Raw genomic sequence first — 21,506 nt, forward strand, 5'->3', positions numbered from 1 at the left:
CTCCCAATATAAGTGAACCCCAAATCAATTTAGCTCTCATATTTGCGCCTCTTCGATGTTCCAATGTCTCTGTCTGTTATTCGGTGCTTTCCCTGGGTAAGGGGGAAGTAGCTCTTCGGTTACATCGGATTCACAACTGTCAGTGTCCATGATAGCTGGGCTAACAAAAAATGTAGAATTACTGATGCTAGCATTGGATGTGCTCGTGGCAGCAGAACAACTTGTGTCGTCGACAGGTGCAGGTGTAGTACTGCTGGTAGTAGCAGTACTACCAATAGAGCTGGTATGTGTCTTACTTTTTTTTTAACCAATTCTACATTTTCGAGCATTTTCAGCTACATTTGGCTACTTAAGGACCGTTAGTGCAATTCCCGCGAGAGAGTAACGGTTAATGTGATTGGATGTTAATTATTTGCATAGGCTACCCGTATTTGACATTGTGTTGTTATTTTGCTGAACACTAGATTTAATTTTATTATGGGCGAGGCTATTCAGAAACAAGGCTTTTCAGCTGAGAAAAAAACCTCACCCAAAAGTATAGCCCCTTTGGAAAATATAAATGTCTGTTTGAAAAGATTATGTATTTATAAAAATCAATAAAAATTCACACTTTTTATTTGGCATAACCCCAACTAAATTGCACGTACCCCTGGGGGTTTGGGAATTATAATACCTGTTATAGTGTATATAACATGTATAAACCCTAGTGTCTATAAACAGTGTATTATACTATTGATCAACCCTATAGAGGAGATTACTTCAGTCATTTTTTCCCATGAAGATCTTTCAACAATGTAATGGTCTAGGGGTCAGTGAGATGCATGCATCTTATTCTATTAGAATCAGTTCACAAAGGCCAATAGACTGCAGGGTACATATCACTGTACTGAAACCAATTTTGCACTGGTTGGTTATGTTACAAATATTGTACCTACAAATGCAATTTAGTTCGAGGGTCCGATGAGGTTGGCTTAGTCAGCTATTTAAATAAAAGCTTTGCTTCTAATTGAGACTTTATTCTGATTAATTTACTTGTTTAAATGAAACATCTAGATATATGTTTTCTTCAGAGTATCAGAAAATAGGTGCATGAGAATGAAACATTTTACTATAGAACAGGATTCCCTTCTTTGGCTCCATGGATAACACACACACACACTGTATGCAGGTTGCAAGAGCTGCACAAAAATACTGTACGTTTAATATAAGAACCAGTTCAAACTTACAAACTTCCCCTCCTTGGAAGACTCAGCTCCTTCTGTAAATGAAAAAATAAAGGAAAAAAGATTAGGACAAAATATATTAAATGTTGACACAGTATCTTTGATAAACAGCATGACATACAACCTGAAAACACTAGGATGTTAAATGGATGCTTTTGTATTGACAGACCTACATAGAGGTCATAGATTGACATTCAGACAGTGTGACTAGCCGATGGATCAGTTATTTTATTAGCTACCTCGGCCACTTAAATGGGATGTGCATTATTTGTCATTGTCATTTAAATAAAATATCAATAAAAGCCATGACCTGCGCACGGATGCAGACATACCACCCTGTCTGAGTGTCCATTCATCCACTCCCAAAGCATAACTTCACTTTCTTGGCTCCAGACGCTGACCCAGTTTCTGAGTCCCTCGAGATAAAAAGCACTGGTTCACAAAGTTAATAATGAACCAATTCACACTCTCGTCAGAGGCCATATGCAAATCACAGAATTACTGTGCCTCAGAAGAGGAAAAATGGCTAATTGCTTGACCCTTACAAGCATAAACAAATATTTTTCTCAGGAAACCAATGACATAAGCTACAGTAAACTCCAGCCGGGGTTTGTACTGTACCGTAGCAGTCCCTGCAACGGGGGAAAGATCAACAACAATACTTGAATTGATTGGCCACCCGAGCGGATTAAGCACGTTGATCCATGCCAGCTTTGTATTTACTGTACCTGTCAATCAATGTGAAAAAATGTAGAATAAGCATTTGCGTAAATGTGAATGTTTCATTCATCAATTGAGATGGATCGGAATATGTTTACAGGCTGCTGAATCCACAGAAATCATACCCTTTACTGGACAGAAACTGCCTCGATTCCCTTTAAATATCCACATCTGTATATATTATAAAAGTAGTGTATTCATCATTATGCACAGTTTGAATACTGCACCTTTAAAATCAGGCCTCAATGTGTTATAAATGCAATAAAGGTTAAGAGGTTGCCCAAAAATGCACACCAAGCTATGCAGTGTGCACTTGGGGAAATGCAATAGTATTAATATACCAGCAGAGGGGAGCATTTACAGTGAAGAGGTGCTGTCATTTCCTGATATGGTCAATGGCTGGATAGGGACTGCTGCGGTGAATGTGTTTACTAACTAAACCAGCCTGTAACTACACAGAGCAAGTGAACAGAATACATTTGAATTGCGACTGTGGAACTGCACTGAGGTGTACATACATAAAAGGACTTTTGCACTAATCTCAAGAGCACTTACAGCATGTGGCGTCGACTCGATTGGCATTTCCATTCAATTGCTTCCAGATTCCGAACAACAAGAATTTCCACTACCACTAGAGCTGGGTGATATATCGAATTAATGTTTTTGCGCGATATTCCAAATTCCTGTAAGGAATCAAGAATCAAGTTTTTTTTTTCATGAGCGTTTATGTCCTCTTGTTGTCATGTTGTATTTTTGGTCTCACCTTCACACCTCTGTGCTGTGTGCACCTTCCCATTTACAGTGCATTCGGAATGTATTCAGACCCCTTTACTTTTTCCACATTTTGTTACATTGCAGCCTTATTCTAAAATGGATTAAATAAAATGTTCCTCAATCTACACACAATACCCCATAATGACAAAGCAAAAACAGTTAAAAAAAAAAAAAAGAAACTTTATATAAGTATTCAGAATCTTTGCCATGATATTTGATAATGAGCTCAGGAGCTTCCTGTTTCCATTGATCATCCTTGAGATGTTTCTACAATATGGAGTCAACCTGTGGTACATTCAATTGATTGGACATGATTTGGAAAGGCATACACCTGTCTATATAAGGTCCAACAGTTGACAGTGCATGTCAGAGCAAAAACCATGCAATGAGGTCGAAGGAATTGTCCGTAGAGCTCCGAGACAGGATTGTGTCGAGGAAAAGATCTGGGAAAGGGTACCAAAAAATGTCTGCAGCATTGAAGATCCCCAAGAACAGTGGCCTCCATCATTCTTAAATGGAAGAAGTTTGGAACCACCAAGACTCTTCCTAGAGCTGACTGCCCGACCAAACTGAGCAATCGGGGGAGAAGTCAGGGAGGTGACCAAGAACCTGATGGGCACTCTGACAGAGCTCCAGAGTTCCTCTGTGGAGATGGGAGAACCTTCCAGAAGGACAACCATCTCTGCAGCACTACACCAAGAGCCAGACGGAAGACACTCCTCAGTAAAAGGCACATGACAGCCCGCTTGGAGTTTCCTTTAGGCACTCAAGACCATGATAAACAATATTCTCTGGTCTGATGAAACCAAGATTGAACTCTCTGGCCTGAATGCCAAGTGTCACGTCTGGAGAAAACCTGGCACCATCCTTACGGTGAAGCATGGTTGTGGCAGTGTCATGCTGTGGGGATGATTTTCAGCAGCAGGGACTGGGAGACTAGTCAGGATTCAGGAAAAGATGAACAGTGCAAAGTACAGAGTGGTCCTTGATAAAAACCTGCTCCAGGGTGCTCAGGCCCTCAGACTGGGGCAAAGGTTCACAAGGTTGAACAGTTTAATTATGAAAACACCCCGTCTGTCTCCAACTGTTTGAAAAGCATGTTAGCCTGTCCACTTTGTTCAGATGTTGAAATCAAGTGGCCTACCTTATTTCTCAGAAGTTGGCAGTTCCTTATATAAGGATTAGCTGGCTAATCACTAGCAAGTGGACTTGAGAGTTTGATGAGACCGGTGTTAATTTTCTATATCCTAAATGCCTGCTGTTTGTTATTATTAGTAAAATGTGCATAATGCATGGTTCTAGTTAAAAAAGGACATTTTCATAGATAGACTTTAAACCAAGATGAGTGACTTTTTAAAAATGTATTTAACCTTTATTTAAACCGGAAGGGTTCAATGAGATTAAAATCTCTTTTTCAAGAGCGCCCTGGCCAAGATAGGCAGCACCAAGTCATTACAAAAAAATTTCAGACAGACAACATGAAAAACTACAAGTAATCTACGTAGTAAAAACCATTGAATTCACAAGAGTATAAAACAGCAAATTTAAAAACTTTGACAGGTCAGAGAATCAGCCTCAAAATCCTTCATCAGTAATTTAAAAACACCAATCGGGACAAGTTCTTCCAGTTTAAAAGTATTTTGGAAGGTGTTCCAAGACGATGGCGCAGAGTACATAAAATCCCGTTTACCAAATTCAGTTCGGACATTTGGAACAGTTAGCAGGATAAAGTCCAGCGAACGAAGAGAGTACCCACCACATTTCTGAACAATAAAAATGCACAAATAATATGGTAGTAAAACCCCAAATGGCTTTGTAAATAAAGGTATACCAGTGACTGAGCCTACGAGTGACTATAGAAGGCCAGCCAACCCTGGTATAGAAAGTGCAGTGGTGCGTAAGGGTTTTGCAGTTTAAAATAAATCTCAAAGTGCCATGGTGTGTCAACTGATCTCAAACACTGAGCGGAAGCATTCATATATAAAATATCCCCATAGTCTAGTAAAGGCATAAATGTAGCTGACACTAGCCTCCTCCTGGCTTCAAAAGAAAAACAGGCCTTATTCCTAAAATAAAATCCCAATTTCAGCTTCATTTTTTTTTGTAAATTGTTGACTATTGCAACAACAAAAAAGCAGGTTAAACTATTTTGATTAATTTGTGGAAGGATTATGCTAGGTATAACTTCACAATCTCTGAATTCCTTAGATGATTTGACTGTTTGAAATGCAGAATATTTGACCTTTAAATTGTACAAAAAGGCTTATTTCGAGAAAACATCATGAATTGCCCATAAATTTGGGAAAAAATCTAGATGTGATTTTTAGGCCATATCTCCCAGCCTTAATTACCACACATGACAATTACATGACTAAAACCCAAACAATTCAATTTGTAACTCGTTTCATTCCAAACCCCTTCTGCAGTATGTCACTGCACTAAACAATAATACTCAACAATACCTAAAATAACTATGGTTGAAGAAATACATAGTGAAGTCCCTTTGTCAGAGATGAGACAGAAGTGTTTAAAGACATGTCTTTAAAGGTTCTTCTAGTCAGCAGAAATTAACTAAGCCCCTCTCCCCATTGCCATCAATTAGAGCTGAATGTCTGCCCCCTGTGCTGGCTCCTGTGCACCCAGGACACGATTACATTGGCTAACATGACCGCGGTTCAAATCGCTAATTACAAGAAGGGAATGAGTTAACGCTAATGTGAATTCTAACCAAATACAGCATAGCAAATCACAGTGGGCGTCTACTGTCCAGTCTAGCTGGTTCACTGACACACTGCTATGACAAATCCTGGTAAAAACCTGTGGAGATTACCCTTAAGATTCAAAGTACATACTGTAGACTTAGGCCTACTGTGAATTGTGACAATACTTTACATTGAAGTCATGACTATATCCCTTACAGAAGTTTGTCTACTGACAAAAAAAAAATTAACTGGTTTGTGTTTGAAGAAATAAACTGAAGACTTGCGTCCTGTTTATTCTACTTAGTCACACCTGATACTGTGAGACAGAGTATGCAAAACTCAAACAGCTCAAATTGTGCTATTTCTGAAAGCAAACACCCCTGTAAGCATGCAGGCTAGACTACACCATATGGTGTGAAGACACATCAGTGTGCATGAAACCACTGCGGGGTGCGACATGGTAATCATAACAGAACACCCAGACTGAATAGCAGTCAGACTGCAGCTTCCACGCTAAGAAAAACTATCAATATTCTCCATAGGGAACAAAACTTGATCTGATACTAGGCAACAGCAGCAGGCAACATTCAAAGTCAAACCTCAAAGTTGAGCACGAGTGAGAATGGAAAACTATCAAAGGAAAGTTACACTTGATCCAAAACCTACTAAACAACATGTGAAGAGTGAAACCTCAAAGTTGAGCACGAGTGAGAATGGAAAACTATCAAAGGAAAGTTACACTTGATCCAAAACCTACTAAACAACATGTGAAGAGTGAAACCTCAAAGTTGAGCACGAGTGAGAATGGAAAACTATCAAAGGAAAGTTACACTTGATCCAAAACCTACTAAACAACATGTGAAGAGTGAAACCTCAAAGTTGAGCACGAGTGAGAATGGAAAACTATCAAAGGAAAGTTACACTTGATCCAAAACCTACTAAACAACATGTGAAGAGTGAAACCTCAAAGTTGAGCACGAGTGAGAATGGAAAACTATCAAAGGAAAGTTACACTTGATCCAAAACCTACTAAACAACATGTGAAGAGTGAACCCTCAAAGTTAAACATGGATGGGTAAGAAAGACTGCCTATATCACCCAAACAGAAGAGAAATGTGATCCATAACAATAGCAATATGGGTGATATCATAATACCACTCAGAAGTCCTAGACAAAACAGTCATTCAAAATGGACCCTCAAAGTTGAGCTTGAATGAGTAGGAAAAACTATCAAAATTCTCCAAAGGGAAGAAAAACTTGATCCAAAACATGACCGTAATCTCCTAGACATTGAACAGAATGAAGAGTGAACCATCACTGTTAAGCATAAATGGTAAAACAAAGGATCAACAGTCTCCAAAGGGATGAAAGATGCATTCAAAACATCCACTATCCTAACCAAGTGGTTTACTGTGACGCTCGCTTAATATAATTTGTTGTGATATTTGGACTGCAGTTCACTGACTGACCGCATTTTAATCCATAGTTTCTCAGCATTCCTCTCATCCAACATTGTTGAAAGTTATTATGGCTAGGTTTTTCTGTAGCTAATGTGAGAGCGCAGTATGATGCAGAAGTTGCCCTTCTCCCATCCCTCCTACTGATGTCATAAAGGAGGGGGGATTAATGACTTGTGTGTTGCCCTGTGATTGGCTAAGCTCCTGCTGTGTCTGGAGTCAGATTGGATGACCTATGACGTTTAGGTTCGTGGCGGGGGGTCTGTCAGAGAGACTAGGGTCACGCGGCGCCTCTATTGCGCTCTCATCTACAGAGTAATGACAAGGCGGGGGTGGAGAGTCTGGGGAGAGACTTTACTGAAGAGACTGGGATAAGGGTAGGATGAGGCTGGTGCAGATATTGACAATAGAAGGACCCAGAGCCGACAGCTGCACCTGGTCTCCCATCCAAGAATTGACCAAGATCCAACCTTACTTAACTGTTGAGACAAGCCAGCAGAGGGATGCAGGGTGGTATGGTCCGTCTATGAATGATCACTTGCTGAAGGACAAAGAGTAGACTAGGTCAAAGCTAAAACCTTATTGGAAATCTTGTCATGTCTAGATGGTATGACAGTGGAATATGGCAGCTAGATGTACAATGCCACAAGTTCTTTTCCACTGCTACATTCCTAATGTTAATCACTAGCTGAAAACTATTTGGACTGAAATATTTCAATATTTTAAGATCTTTACAAATTGCTAGACTTACATGATTAATAATCATGAATATTATCCATGATTATTCCAATGCCTCTCAGCTATGTCCACAGAATATCATAGAATGAGCAATTTAAGAGTAAGCTGTTGCCAATCCATTTTCTACAGACTTTCCTCGGCTCCTGGTAGGGTCAAATAGCCAGCTATCACGCTACGCTGTGCAGGCTGCAGACTGTTGGCTGAACGCATAAGAACTCTTTTCAGTTCATAGTTGTTTTTAACTCTTGCTTCCTCCATCTCTCACTGAGAAAACAGACTTCAAAAGAGGATGTTGTGTTAGTGAATAAACACATCAGTCAAACAAAACCTTCCACAGGCATAATCTGCAGAAAAGCAATATCACATCCATACAGTGAATCTACTTGACAAACTGTGTTTTGGGTTTAGTCTTCAGAAAGCACAAGTGAGGATCTGTTTACCTTGTGCCAATAGGCTTACTATAAATAAAAAGCTGTGAAGAGAGTCATGCCACCGTGTCTCATCGAGCCACCTGTTCCATGTTAATGTTAAGTGTATGGCCGTGTATAACATTTTCATGAGAGGGCGATGAACAGTACCTAGTAATGCCACTGCTAGAAAGCTTACATTTTCGGCTTTTTGGAAATATTCATAATTTATCTAAGAGTTGTATGCACTTTTGTACTAGTATGAACTAACATAGTAAATCCTATGAAAAAGAGTAAATTAAATTTTTTAAATGTCATAGCTATGAACAACCTATTCACCACAACGTAGTTTGGGTTCACATCTACAAATAGTTTAAAACATTTTTTTTTTCATTCGATAAAACCATTTGTGTTTGTCTAAGAACAATGGGACTCGATGCGGGACAATCAGCATTCCAGTGCTACGTGCATGTGACAAACCCCTTCTCCAAAAATTGACAGAGCCCAGACAGTGAATTAAGGCGGGACTCCCAAGCCTCCAATGGTTGTGGATATGTAACCCGATACCCCAGGGTCTTGCAAAACGTACTCAAACTGTTTCTCCAATAGAAATCCCCGACCACACTCGTAGAAGACGTTGGCCAGGTAAACTCGTGTGCAGTAGCACGCCATCGGTTCAAACAGTCATCTAGCGCCAAAATGCGCATGTGCAGGTCTGTCAAATCAAAGGAACTCCTTTGATATAAAGTTGCTTTTGACGACAATGGCAACATCAGTTTGTCACTTTCACGAGGTTGGAGTAATAACATGTTCAGCTATTTAAGACATTGGCTCGAATCTGGGTTATGCCTTTAGAGTTCGAGAAAATGAACAACTAAGGAATAAATAAAAAAGTATTCTCTCATTGACTTTTCAAACCCTGGTCTGGTTTGCTGGCTCTGTGCTTCACAGCTCTGTATGGGTTTTGACTGACAACCGTTCTGAACTTGAGCACAGCACGCACCCCATCCCTCCCTCTCATTGGGGCAACTTTTGCAAATGTTTTGTCTGAGTGAGGGAAATGTAAATTAAGAAGACTATGTATTTTGAAAGATTAAAGATTATAATAAATACTGCTTCTGATGTCATACAAGCAAGCAAAAACACCAGTGAGTCCAAATATGCATATCACATTTCAATATCATAAAACTCATGTCATATACAGTGTCAACGTTTATGATCACTATGTTTAATGTACAGTTACCAGATGACATGTCATACTCTGGGTTGTTCTGAACAGAATGAGCTCGTTTGTCTATTGTGAAGAAAATGTGTCGCCGAACACGCACCTTAATGCACTCTAATCCTTTCTATGATTACAAAATTACAATCTGTTTCTCTGAATTGCCTTGTGAAAGCCTAACACTAAGATCCTTCTTTATAATTTAGCTAGTCATGTTGGCAATAGAACAAGCTTTCAAATGATTCCCACCTGACCCAGGTTGCGATTTATAATATATATATATATATATATATATATATATATATATATATAAATGAATATATGAATTACGTAAACATATATATGAATTACGTAAACAACAATAATTGTGTGATTGCAGATTGGTGTTCCAAACAAAACTGCAAATGTGCTTGCTCTAGTTCCTCAACGGCACAGCTAGGATACTTCAAAAAAGCAGCTTATAGCTTAAGACTCTTCTTTAAGTCATAAAGTGCATTGAAATTACTGTGCACATTTTGGAGAGATGTGTGGCCACTTGAGACACTAGTTAGTCCTCTCACTCAGAACCTTGTCATTGGTTTGTATTATGTTGAAGAATTTTATGGTCATAATTTTATTCTCAATATAAAACTGCTTCTAGCTTAAGTACGAGCAGCGTTTTGATGACAAACATGGTCATTTGTGTTCATGTTGCCATTTACAGCTGCCATAGAGTAATGATGTAATGAGGCTAAAATATGGCCAATCTAGTCAAAGTGAAAAGGAAAACAGATGAGTTCATGTTTGACTAACCTTCGTCCTCAAATACTGCCAAAAACAAAAAGTGGTTGCTAACAGGCAGTGTATATGAGGATCCTATACACTGGGGCTGCAGGTAGCCTAGTGCTTACAGCATTGGACTAGTAACCGAAAGGTTGCTAGATTGAATCCCTGAGTTGACAGGGTAAAAATCTGTAATTCTGCCCCGAACAAGGCAGTTAAACCCCTGTTCCTAGGCCGTCATTGTAAATAAGAATGTTCATAACTGACTTGCCTAGTTAAATAAAAAAATACTCTTGATGTATTGACAGAAGACTTCAGAGACTGACTACACTTTTATCAACAACCTCCCTCCTGAAACGGTCAGAAACGTGCAGCAAAACGATCATGAAAGTACATCAGAGTGCTCTATCGAAAAATCCATTCACAACTGATGGCAACAGGGATGACTTCAGATGGTTGAATACTCCGCAGGGCCCAATGTCACTGGATTACCGCTGGCGGGAACCTCTGGCGGGAACCTCGTCAACTGCAAGACTTGACATCAAAGCAGGCAGTGACTCTTTAAAGACCTTCTTGTGATGCTTTATTAATAATTCCCTTTGATTTTCTCGCTCATCTCAAGATCAAAAGTGCACTTTCTTGGCCTTGGTAAACTGCTGACTTGCAGGATACTAAGAGGAGAAAGCCCAGTTCCTTAAACACAGATAGTGGGGTTGTATGAATGGGTTGAAGGGACGTCACCAAAAGACAAGTGCCACAGCCTCGAGGGTTTTTTTTCTCTCCCAACAACCAGTTCTTATGACGTTGTATAACATAGGTAGAAAGTATTAACAGTTGAAATTTCATGACAAGAAATCTAAACTACTAGACATTAAGGTAATATACATGCATATAAAAAGTCTTATGATGCCTTATGATCACAACATAATGTATTACACACAATGAGATATGCCTCAGCCACTAGATTCTTGAGAGCAAGGTAGTGTGACATGTCATCAATCCAAATATAACTACACTACGACAGCCTGTGTCTCACACAATCTGTATCAATGTGCCAAGTATTTCACATAAAAACTGAGATGAGCACAGCACAACACTAAAAGAACGCAACTCTAAAAGTTAATCTCATCAGCAAACAATGACAAAAAAGAACCCAGAGAGTTTTTGTGGGAGAGGGTTGAAAATGGGACATTTTGGGGGTACAGACGAGACAGCTGACATCAAAACGATCTGCGGGAGTTCCCTGGTATGCCATAGTGTGCGGACATCTCAGCTGGAATTACCCAGTATAAGCAAAGTGGTTATACCAACACACATAATTAATGTTGTGAATAATTATAGAAGGATTCAAAGGCTTTCTGTGTGGATGTAGAATATAACCTGACGTTTGATTGATGAGTCTGCTCCCAGAAAGCCTGTCAGGGATCTCTTTGGTTAAGATGAGTAAATACCATGAGTAAAACACTAGTGATTCCAGTGTCTAATATTTCCACTGACAAGAAAGAAGGCATCATGTTCAAAAGGAACTGTGATATCCTATCCATGTTAATCATTTCGCCCAACCGTTTTTCATACATATCGGAAATCTCTCATTGATCTGAGTGAGATGAAAGATCGGCTCACATTTTTTAAGATCCTCTTTGTCACACTTAGATGAAGAAACAATGATAGTATCTTTTAAATTAAGGAATATATATTTATGATTTATTATAGGAGTTTAAAGTGTCATAACAAAGGATATTATTAACTATTAACCCTTTCAGGTACACATCTTTTCAGTAACAAAGCTAGAAGGCACCAGGACAAAATTACATGACAAACACTTCAAATGACTTGCTTGCTAAAAAGGCCAGGATTGCATATGAAGCTGAGCTGGTTTGGTGAAAACCCTTTCCTGAGACCTAAAAACCCATGTTAGCTCCCAGAACAAATGCATAGGCTTTAGCTCAGAGATATAAAACAGTCGGCCCCATCACCACTGGTAGCCCACAAAATAATAAGTAACTGTTCTCCAATATGCTCCGCTCACTCAGACAGGGATCAACTCCTGTTATTTATGGAGAGAGAGACGCTCTTGATGGCAAAGCTCACAATTACTGTGGGATATTTCACTGATCTGTTTGTTGATATCTATAGCACTTTGCCTGATAAGGGGGATGCAGTCTGTCATAAATGTATCAATTGGCTGCTCCACCAGTGTCCAGTGTGAAGGTTTCATTCATCAGGACAGGAACTGATTTAGGTTTAACCTCTCAGCTAGACGTGGTATATGTTCTGCTCTTGAACCTCTCCTGCTCTGCATCTCAAACAAAGCCAAGCAAGTTGTTAGTTCAAATTGATACTATATGTTGCTAGTGGAAAATATGTTGGCAGAATGGATATAAGATGGTATTTAACACTTTGAATGGTGTGGTATCGATAACATATTTTACTGGATGTGTTCAAAGAATTAAAACTAAGTTTCCTGCCCAGTCTTTAAACACTGGCTCAACACAAAGGAAAACCTAGGCAACTGGACTGTCACCTGAGCCCTGACATCCAGCAACTTCAAGTCATTTTAATTCTAAGGAAACTGATAGATACAGTAATGGACAAGGTCTGAATCTGTCATTCCCGCTTCAGTAGCAGCACACCCCATGAGTCATTATACAATATTTTCCCAAGAACATCCATGTGTCCATTTAAAAGGACACTTAATCATCCCGTGTCATCAAGGCCAAACTCTAACCCAACTCAAAACACTAGCTATTCATGCACGGTTAATTCTACTCATATCCAATCAACACACAACTGATAATATATGCAAAGTGCCATTCACCCGATAGTGTGGATGAAATAAAGAGGTTGGCTGGCCGGCAGGAATACTCAGTCTCACACTAGTGGATTACCAGTGCACCTAGCACAAGCCAATTGTGTGAGCAAATGTCACGTTGTGAATACAAATACACTGACATGATCAGATAACATGCTACGAGAAGATTAGTCCAGTCTCAAATGCCATTTCCCCAGATAGCCATGCACAGACAGAGGCAGTCGGACACTGAGAAAGCAATATGAAATTGAGATAGAACTGATTGTGCCGTAGGCTACTCCTGTACAGGAAAGTGCTAGACAAGCCCAAGGCAACACATCGGAGTTGCTATAGCTAGGTTTCCATCCAATTGATGAGATTTTCATGTGAATATTCCAAAATCTGCATAAATAAAATATTAGCATTTTCCCACCAGAGATGAAATCAAATTGACCTATTGCTGATACGTCTGTGCATGATGACGCAGTGCACATAACTTCTGCATTTAAATTCCCATGTACTGAGTAAAAAATACAAGTCAAATAGTTTCCGTTGCATTTTCAACTCTACTGATGTTTTTGTCACAGAAAATTTTGCATTATATTGCGAATGTGCCCACTCTGGTATTGGCACGTGTGTTCTAGCCAACAGCTGGCCGATACAGTGCAGGTACAGCTTAAATGACATTATTATGGACAAAATAGAAAGATTATTTTTATTTGTCAAAGCTTCACCAGTGAAGTTGTAGTGGGAGGACCACACAACATGTCACCAAGTTAACTTCCAAATGATGGATATTATAATCAACATTTCCACAGCCTTTCCTCACATAGTTAATTTTACCGACAAAAAGATCACCTTATCTAGCGTATTCAACATTTGGAAAGTTTACCTTCAAATTTGCTGTTTCCATCAGGCCTGTCATGACATTTATTATTATTACGTGCATAAACAAATTGGATGGAAACCTGGTTAGTGACACACAATACTAAATCTATAGTATAACTACTGGTAACACAATTTCTGGGAATGATCTGAGAACGGATTCTTGCAATATGATTGAGGAAGAGAAAAATTGGTTAGATTTGACCAAGCAAAAACTTGTCAAGGCCACTTAACATTATGCAAAATTACTATTATCAAGAGATTTGTTAAGATTTTTTATAACTGCAAAACATTTACAATGGCATAGGAAATAAACAAAATAAACAGAACACATTCTGTAACATGCAAAAAATAATTAATTACCTTCAATCAAAAAAGCAATTACATGAGAAATTGGCTCACCAGAAATGCCCTGTCCTCATTCGTTCATATTAAGAATACATGCGAAAAAGGAGCTAAATGAAACAAACACAGCTAATACTCTAGAGACTCCCCATGCCTGGTCCTACAACTCTAATTATAAACAACTATAAAATGAACAACTCAAAGGCCTCCCAAGTGGTGAAGCGGTCTAAGGCACTGCATCGCAGTGCTAGCAGTGTCACAACAGATCCGGGTTCATTACCGGGCTGTGTTGCAGCCGGCCGCGACCGGGGGACCCATGAGGCGGCTCACAATTGGCGCAATATCGTCCGGATTAAGGGAGGGTTTGGCCGGCAGGGTTGTCCTTGTCCCATCGCACTCTAGCGACTCCTGTGGTGGGCCAGGCTCATCCACCCTGATACGGTTGCCAGGTGTACACATTGGTGCGGCTGGCTTCTGTGTTAACCTTCGCACAGAGGGCTAAGACATATCGGAAAATATGCTGGACAATGTACAGTATCCTCATGAATTATTGGTACCCTAGGTAAACACGAACAAAAAGGCTGGGAAAAAAATGTCGTTGTTTATATCTTACACTCAAAATATCATATGAATCTAACATGCCAATTATTGGCACCCCTATAAATTCTTATGAACAAAATCGAATTGATGTACTACCAGTCAATAGTTCGGACACCCCTACTCATTCAAGTTTTTATTTTTTACAATTTTCTACATTGTAGAATAATAGTGAAGACAAACTTTGAAATAACACACATGGAATCATGTAGTAACCCAAAAAGGGTTAAACATATCAAAATATATTTTATATTTGAGATTATTCAAAGTAGCCACCCTTTGCCTTGATGACAGCTTTGCACACTCTTGGCATGAGGTAGTCACCTGGAATGCATTTCAATTAACAGGTGTGCCTTGTTAAAAGTTCATTTATGGCATTTCTTTCCTTCTTAATGCATTTGAGCCAATAAGTTGTGTTGTGTCAAGGCAGGGGTGGTATATAGAAGATATCCCTATTTGGTAAAACACCAAGTTCATATTATGGCAAGAACAGCTCAAAGAAACAGGCCATATCATTACTTTAAGACATCAAGGTCAGTCAATACGGAACATTTCAAGAACTTTGAAAGTTTCTTCAAGCGCAGTCGCAAAAACCATCAAGCCCTATGATGAAAAGGGCTCTCGTGAGGACCACCACAGGAAAGGAAGACCCAGAGTTTCCTCTGCTGCAGAGGGTGAGTTCATTAGGAGTTAACCACCTCAGATATTGCAGCCCAAATAAATGCTTCACAGAGGTCAAGTAAGACACATCAACTGTTCAGAGGAGACTGCGTGAATCAGGCTTTCTTGGGCCAAGAAACAAAAGCAATGGACATCAGACCGGTGGAAATTTCTCCTTTGGTCTGATGAGTCCAAATTTTTGATTTTTGGTTCCAACCGCTGTGTCATTGTGAGTAGGTGAACGGATGCTGTCCGAATGTGTGGTTCCCACCGTGAAGCATGTAGGTGGTGGTGTGATGGTGCTTTGCTGGTGAGACTGATTTATTTAGAATTCAAGGCACACTTAACCAGCATATCTACCACAACATTCTGCAGCGATATGCCATCTCATCTGGTTTGCGCTTAGTGGGAATATCACAGTTTTTTTTAACAGGACAATGACCCAACACACCTCCAGGCTGTCTAAGGGCTATTTGACCAAGACGGAGAGTGATGGAGTGCTGCATCAGATGACCTGGCCTCCAAAATCATCCGACCTCAACCCAATTGAGATGGTTTGGGATGAGTTGGACCGCAGAGTGAAGGAAAAGCAGCCAACAAGTGCTCAGCATATGTGGGAACTCCTTCAAGACTGCTGGAAAAGTATTTCTCATGAAGCTGGCAGCGAGAATGCCAAGAGTGTGCAAAGCTGTCATCAAGGTAAAGGGTGGCTTCTTTGAAGAATCTCAAATATAAATTATAATTTTGATTTGTATAACATGATATTGTCACTATAATTCGACAATGCCTCTGCCAGAAGGCTAAAACTGGGTCATCTTTGGATCTTCCAGCAGGACAACAATCCAAAGCATATCTCCAAATCCACACGAAAACGGTTCAAAGACCATAGAATCAAGCTTTTGCAATGACCATCCCAGTCCCCTGACCTAAACCCTGTTGAAAACCTTTGGGGTGAGCTGAAGAGGAGAGTCCACAAGCGAGGACTGAAGGATCTGAAGAGTTTGTGTGGATGAATGGTCTCAAATCCCTTCCTGTGTTGTCCCACCTCATCAAACATGATAGGAGATGACTCAGAGCTGTTATCTTAGGAAAGAGAGGCTGCACAAAGAACTAAATGCAGGGGTGCCAATAATTGTGACATGCATGTTTTTGGAAAAAAATCATTGATGCTAAACTTTTTGGGGTTGAACAATTTTAACTCAAATGTTAGCTTCATATGGTATTTCCAGTGTAAGATCAAGCTGAAACTATACATTTTACATAGCCTTTTTGTTCATATTTACCCAGGGTGCCAATAATTCAGGAAGGCACTGTATGTTAAGGTATTCACACAAGGGGATTTGATGACAGGGAAACAATGACTGAAATGCAGTGTTAATTTTGTTGCAAAAACTAAAATTCCACAGACATTTCCTCATGCTTTCCCCATTATCGAAAATTCCACAAATATATTCTTACTAAAGCCTTTCCTACTTGTATAAATTCAAACTTACCTAAAACTTGGCAGCAGGTATAAGAATCTATTTTTAATCTGAGGGCATTGTGTCACTTTTGTCTCAATGACCTGAAATTGCTAACAATTACTGTTGAAATCAGGCTTTAAGCAGTATTACACCCCAATTGCTCTTAAATCACCTTTACTCTGGGCAAGGCAAATTGCCATGACTTTGAAAACTGCAGTTATCCAGACTTGGAATAAACTGATCACATTCTCTCCAGAACCCCTGTCGTTACAGACCCATCCAACTTCTGCATTGACACACTTGAGGTAATGCCTCAATGTTACAGCCTCACACAAGACAAGTAAACTCAAATGGGCATTAATATGTATAAAGAATGGGCTGGATGAGTGGCCATGTGTACTTGTCATTCAAGTGTTCTACTCTTTACAGGCCTAATTTCTTACTGTATAGCCGTGTGTACGCATGTTATTCCAGTAAACCCGATCAATAACGTAGGCAAGTAAACATTCAATGAAATGTAAATATTTGACCATTTCTGATATCTGTCATAAATACCTGATTAGTGTGTAGTGACAGTAGGGCATAAGTACACACTTTGTGTGAAGTGTCTCACTGACAGTAGGGTTTAAACTTTCAGTGCACACTTTGTGGCTGTCTGCATGTCTATCTTCCAGATGGAGAGAGGAAGTTACAGTACTTCATTTAATTTAACCTTTTTTTAACTAGTCAAGTCAGTTAAGAACAACATATTTTTACTTTGTCAGCACAGGGATTCGATCTAGCAACCTTTCAGTTACTGGCCCAACGCTCTAACCACTAGGGAACGTCCACATACCATGCGGAGCGCTTAAAAATCTACCACATCAACCCAAAGGCTGGGAAAATGTTAGTGGTGAAATGTTGAGATTTTTATTAAGTGAGCTGCACCTAAGGAATAGTATGGTTTAACATGTGTCAACTCCACCAACCAGAAGTTCACTTAAATCAGATGTCAATGTTCCTCAGTCTACAGGAGTGGCACCTGTTTGAACTTGTTATCAGTATAAAAGACACCTGTCCACAACCTCAAACAGTCACACTCCAAACTCCACTATGGCCAAGACCAAAGAGCTGTCAAAGGACACCAGAAACAAAATTGTAGACCTGCACCAGGCTGGGAAGACTGTGCGGGTCTTTTCTGTGGCTTGGTGGTGGTGACTTAACAATAATTTGTGGTGCTTTCTCCTTAAATCCTTTTTGAAATCAGACACTGTGGCTGGATTAACGAGAATTTTATCTTTAAAATGGTGTAAAATACTTTTATGCTTGAGGAATTTTAATTATGAGATTTTTGTTGTTTTGAATTTGGCGCCCTGCACGTTCACTGGCTGTTGCGTTGGTGGGTTCCGTCCTAGACAGGTTAAATAGATAGGTGTGTGTCTTTCCAAATCATGTACAATCAACACAATTTACCAAAGGTGCACTCCAACCAAGTTGAAGAAACATTTCAAGGATGATCAATGGAAACAGGTTTAATCAGAGCTCAATTTCGAGTCTCATAGCAAAGGGTCTGAATACTACAGAATCTGTTTTTTAGTTTTAATACATTTGCAAAAATGTCTAAAAACCTGTTTTCACGTTGTCATTATGGGTTATTGTGAGGAATATCAAGAGTGTGCAAAGCTGTCAAGTCAAAGGGTGGCTACTTGATTTGTTTAACTTGTTTGGGATAGAGGGCAGCATTTTCACTTAGCTAGCTTGCCCAGAGTGAACTGCCTCCTACTCAGTCCCAGATGCTAATATATGCATATTATTATTAGTATTGGATAGAAAACACTCTGACGTGTCTAAAACTGTTTGAATGATGTCTGTGAGTATAACAGAACTCATATGGCAGGCAAAAACCTGAGAAAAAAATCCAAACAGGAAGTGGGAAATCTGAGGTTTGTAGTTTTTGAACTCACCCCTATCGAATACACAGTGGGATATGGGTTATTTTGCACTTCCTAAGGCTTCCACTAGATGTCAACCATCTTTAGAACTTTGTTTCAGGCTTCTCATGTAAAGGGGGGCTGGATAGGAGCTGTTTGACTAAGGGATCTGACTACAGCCTCATTCTCAGTCACGCGCTTTCACTTGAGAGGTAGCTGTCGTTCCATTGCTTTTCTACAGACAATGGAATTCTCCGGTTGAAACATTATTTAACTTTTATGATAAAACCATCCTAAAGATTGATTCTATACTTAGTTTGACAAGTTTCTTCGACCTGTAATATAACTTTTTGAACGCTTCGTCCGAATGGACCAGATCGCGCTTTTGGATTTGTTTACCAAACGCTCTAACAAAAGAAGCTATTGGACATAAATGGACATTATCGAACAAAACAAGCATTTATTGTGGAACTGTGATTCCTGGGAGTGCATTCTGATGAAGATCAAAGGTAAGAGAATATTTATAATGCTATTTATGAATAATGTTGACTACCCAACATGGCGGATGTTTCTCTGGCTGGTTTGGGCTCTGAGCGCCATTCTCAGATTATGCTTTTTCAAAATCTGACAGCGGTTGCATTAAGGAGAAGTGTATCTAAAGTTCCATGCATAATAGCTGAATTTTCATCAACATTTTTATGAGTATTTCTGTGAATTAATGTGGCTCTCTGCAATATCACTGCATGTTTTGGAACTAATGAACGTAACACGCCAATGTAAAATTAAGATTTGGGGATATAAATATGAACTTTACCAAACAAAACATACATGTTTTGTGTAACATGAAGTCCTATGAGTGTCATCTGATGAAGATCATCAAAGGTTAGTGATTCATTTTATCTCTATTTGTGCTTTTTGTGACTCCTCTCTTTGGCTGGAAAAATGGCTGTGTTTTTCTGTGAGTTGGTGGTGACCTAACAATAGTTTGTGGTGCTTTCGCTGTAAAGCACTTTTTAAATCAGACTCTGTGGCTGGATTGATGAGAATTTTATCTTTAAAATGGTGCCTAATATTTGTATGTTTGAGAAATTTGATTTATGAGATAACTGTTGATTTGTATTTGGGGCCCTGCAATTTCATTGGCTGTTGGTGAGGGGTTCCGCTAGAGGAACCATTCCTAGACAGGTTAACACTTTTTTGGTTACTACATGATTCTATATGTGTTATTTCATAGTTTGGATGTCTTCACTATTATTCTACGATGTAGAAAATAGTAAAATAAAGAAAAATCCTTGAATGAGTAGGTGTGTCCAAACTTCTGACTGGTACTGTACGTAGAACTACTTAGAGAGAGACACAAACGGACCTCCGTTGGCTCCGTTTGTGTAGACTCCATAAAAAAGCCAAGATAACAGTGAAAGGCATTAAATATAGCATACAATATAGAAATGAATCAATCTTCTGGTGACTTGACTCCAAAGCCCACATACTGTGTATAAATCAGCATACAGCTCAAAGCCATGCACTTCTCCTTCACCAAAACGTAAACACTATCTAGGCTGCGTCCTATGACACCCTGTTCCCTTTATAGTCTAGTGCACTTCTTTTGACCAGCGCTCTATGGGCTCATAAAGGAGAGCGTTGGGTGTAATGTCTGTGTGAAACAATAAACAAGGAGGGAGGTAATGGTGTCCTTTAAAGGTAATGCCCGGAAGCAAAGAGTTTAGGGATTAGCTGGCTACTGTGAGGGAAATCACGGCTTTGGGAGCTCCTGATAAACACACGCGGCAATTACACAAAATGTTAATACCTACTATAGAGAAAGTCATTAAGAGCATAACAAAAATAACTAAATAAAGCTCAGAATGATTGTTAGATTTTCCTAAAAGTGAATAATCGCTAGGGAAAGACCATCATACTTTAAATAGTGAACAAAAAACAATAACTTGGTCATTTACATGCTGTCCCTAGCTTTGTCTATCATTTTAAATCATTAAAACAGCACAGGGGGAAAATGCAATCTCTAACGTGCATGAATTACCTTTGTTTATAATTAAATTATTGTTGGAGCATAAAAGCCATTTTACTTCTGTGATTCATCTATGGAGTGCAGACCAATTAAAACTTGGCACATAAAATGACTCGCTGGGAATTTAGGATCCATAAAACCACACTTTAGGTTTCACATCCCAGTCAACAATAGTTCACAGCCCTTCTGAATCCCCTTTAACCCGGCAACTCTCACTTGGAGTGACTGAGCTATTCACCAAGTACTGATCTGTGCAAACTGCCGTTGTGTGCAACAAATATAAAGTACGAAAAAAAAGAGATGCTTTCCAATAGTGTTTGTGGATACAAAAACAAAAAGAGACATCAAACACCTTGGAATAAAGTTCTGGATAGGAATGAAATGTGAGCGATGTCTTGCACCCCCATGTTGGCACCATGTGTCCATTCGGTTATGGGACGATGACGGCAATCACGCGTTTATAAAGCAACCATTAGTTGTGGATGGCAGCAGCCCTGCACACATCCAATACTTTTATCAAGGCTTCCATCGGCGGAGCACAAGCTTCCATATCTGCGCCATTATCATAAAGAAGTCAATACGGCATAAGAGGCTGGTTGACAGCACTTCAGACAAGATCAATCAGCCTCTATAGCTAGGAACCTACAGCCTATTCATTTCAGCAGCCTAGGCAGGGTCTAACACTAATATCATAAAGCATGAAATCTAAGGCAAAAGCAAAGTAACTGAGAAATCAAATCGACTCGGAGGAAATCAATCTATTTCTGTCCAATGTTCTTACAATGTGTATGGAGACGTAAGCTAATTAAGAAAACTACAAA

At 39.4% G+C, this 21,506-nt stretch overlaps 1 protein-coding gene across 7 annotated transcripts in view; it reads right to left on the reverse strand.

Annotated features, from left to right (window-relative positions):
* LOC110523477 (microtubule-associated serine/threonine-protein kinase 3) overlaps positions 1 to 21,506 on the reverse strand; it is a 174,235-nt gene that overhangs the window by 78,147 nt on the left and 74,582 nt on the right. For all 7 annotated transcript variants that reach the window (XM_090234258.1, XM_036977104.2, XM_036977102.2 and 4 more), the window contains one exon: positions 1,227 to 1,258. In XM_090234258.1, coding sequence (XP_090090384.1) covers positions 1,227 to 1,258 — 32 coding nt within the window. The remainder of the gene's footprint in view (positions 1 to 1,226; positions 1,259 to 21,506) is intronic.

This window comes from Oncorhynchus mykiss, chromosome 5 (assembly GCF_057628025.1).
Source record: "Oncorhynchus mykiss isolate SJ-2025 chromosome 5, ASM5762802v1, whole genome shotgun sequence".
NCBI lineage: Eukaryota > Metazoa > Chordata > Actinopteri > Salmoniformes > Salmonidae > Oncorhynchus > Oncorhynchus mykiss.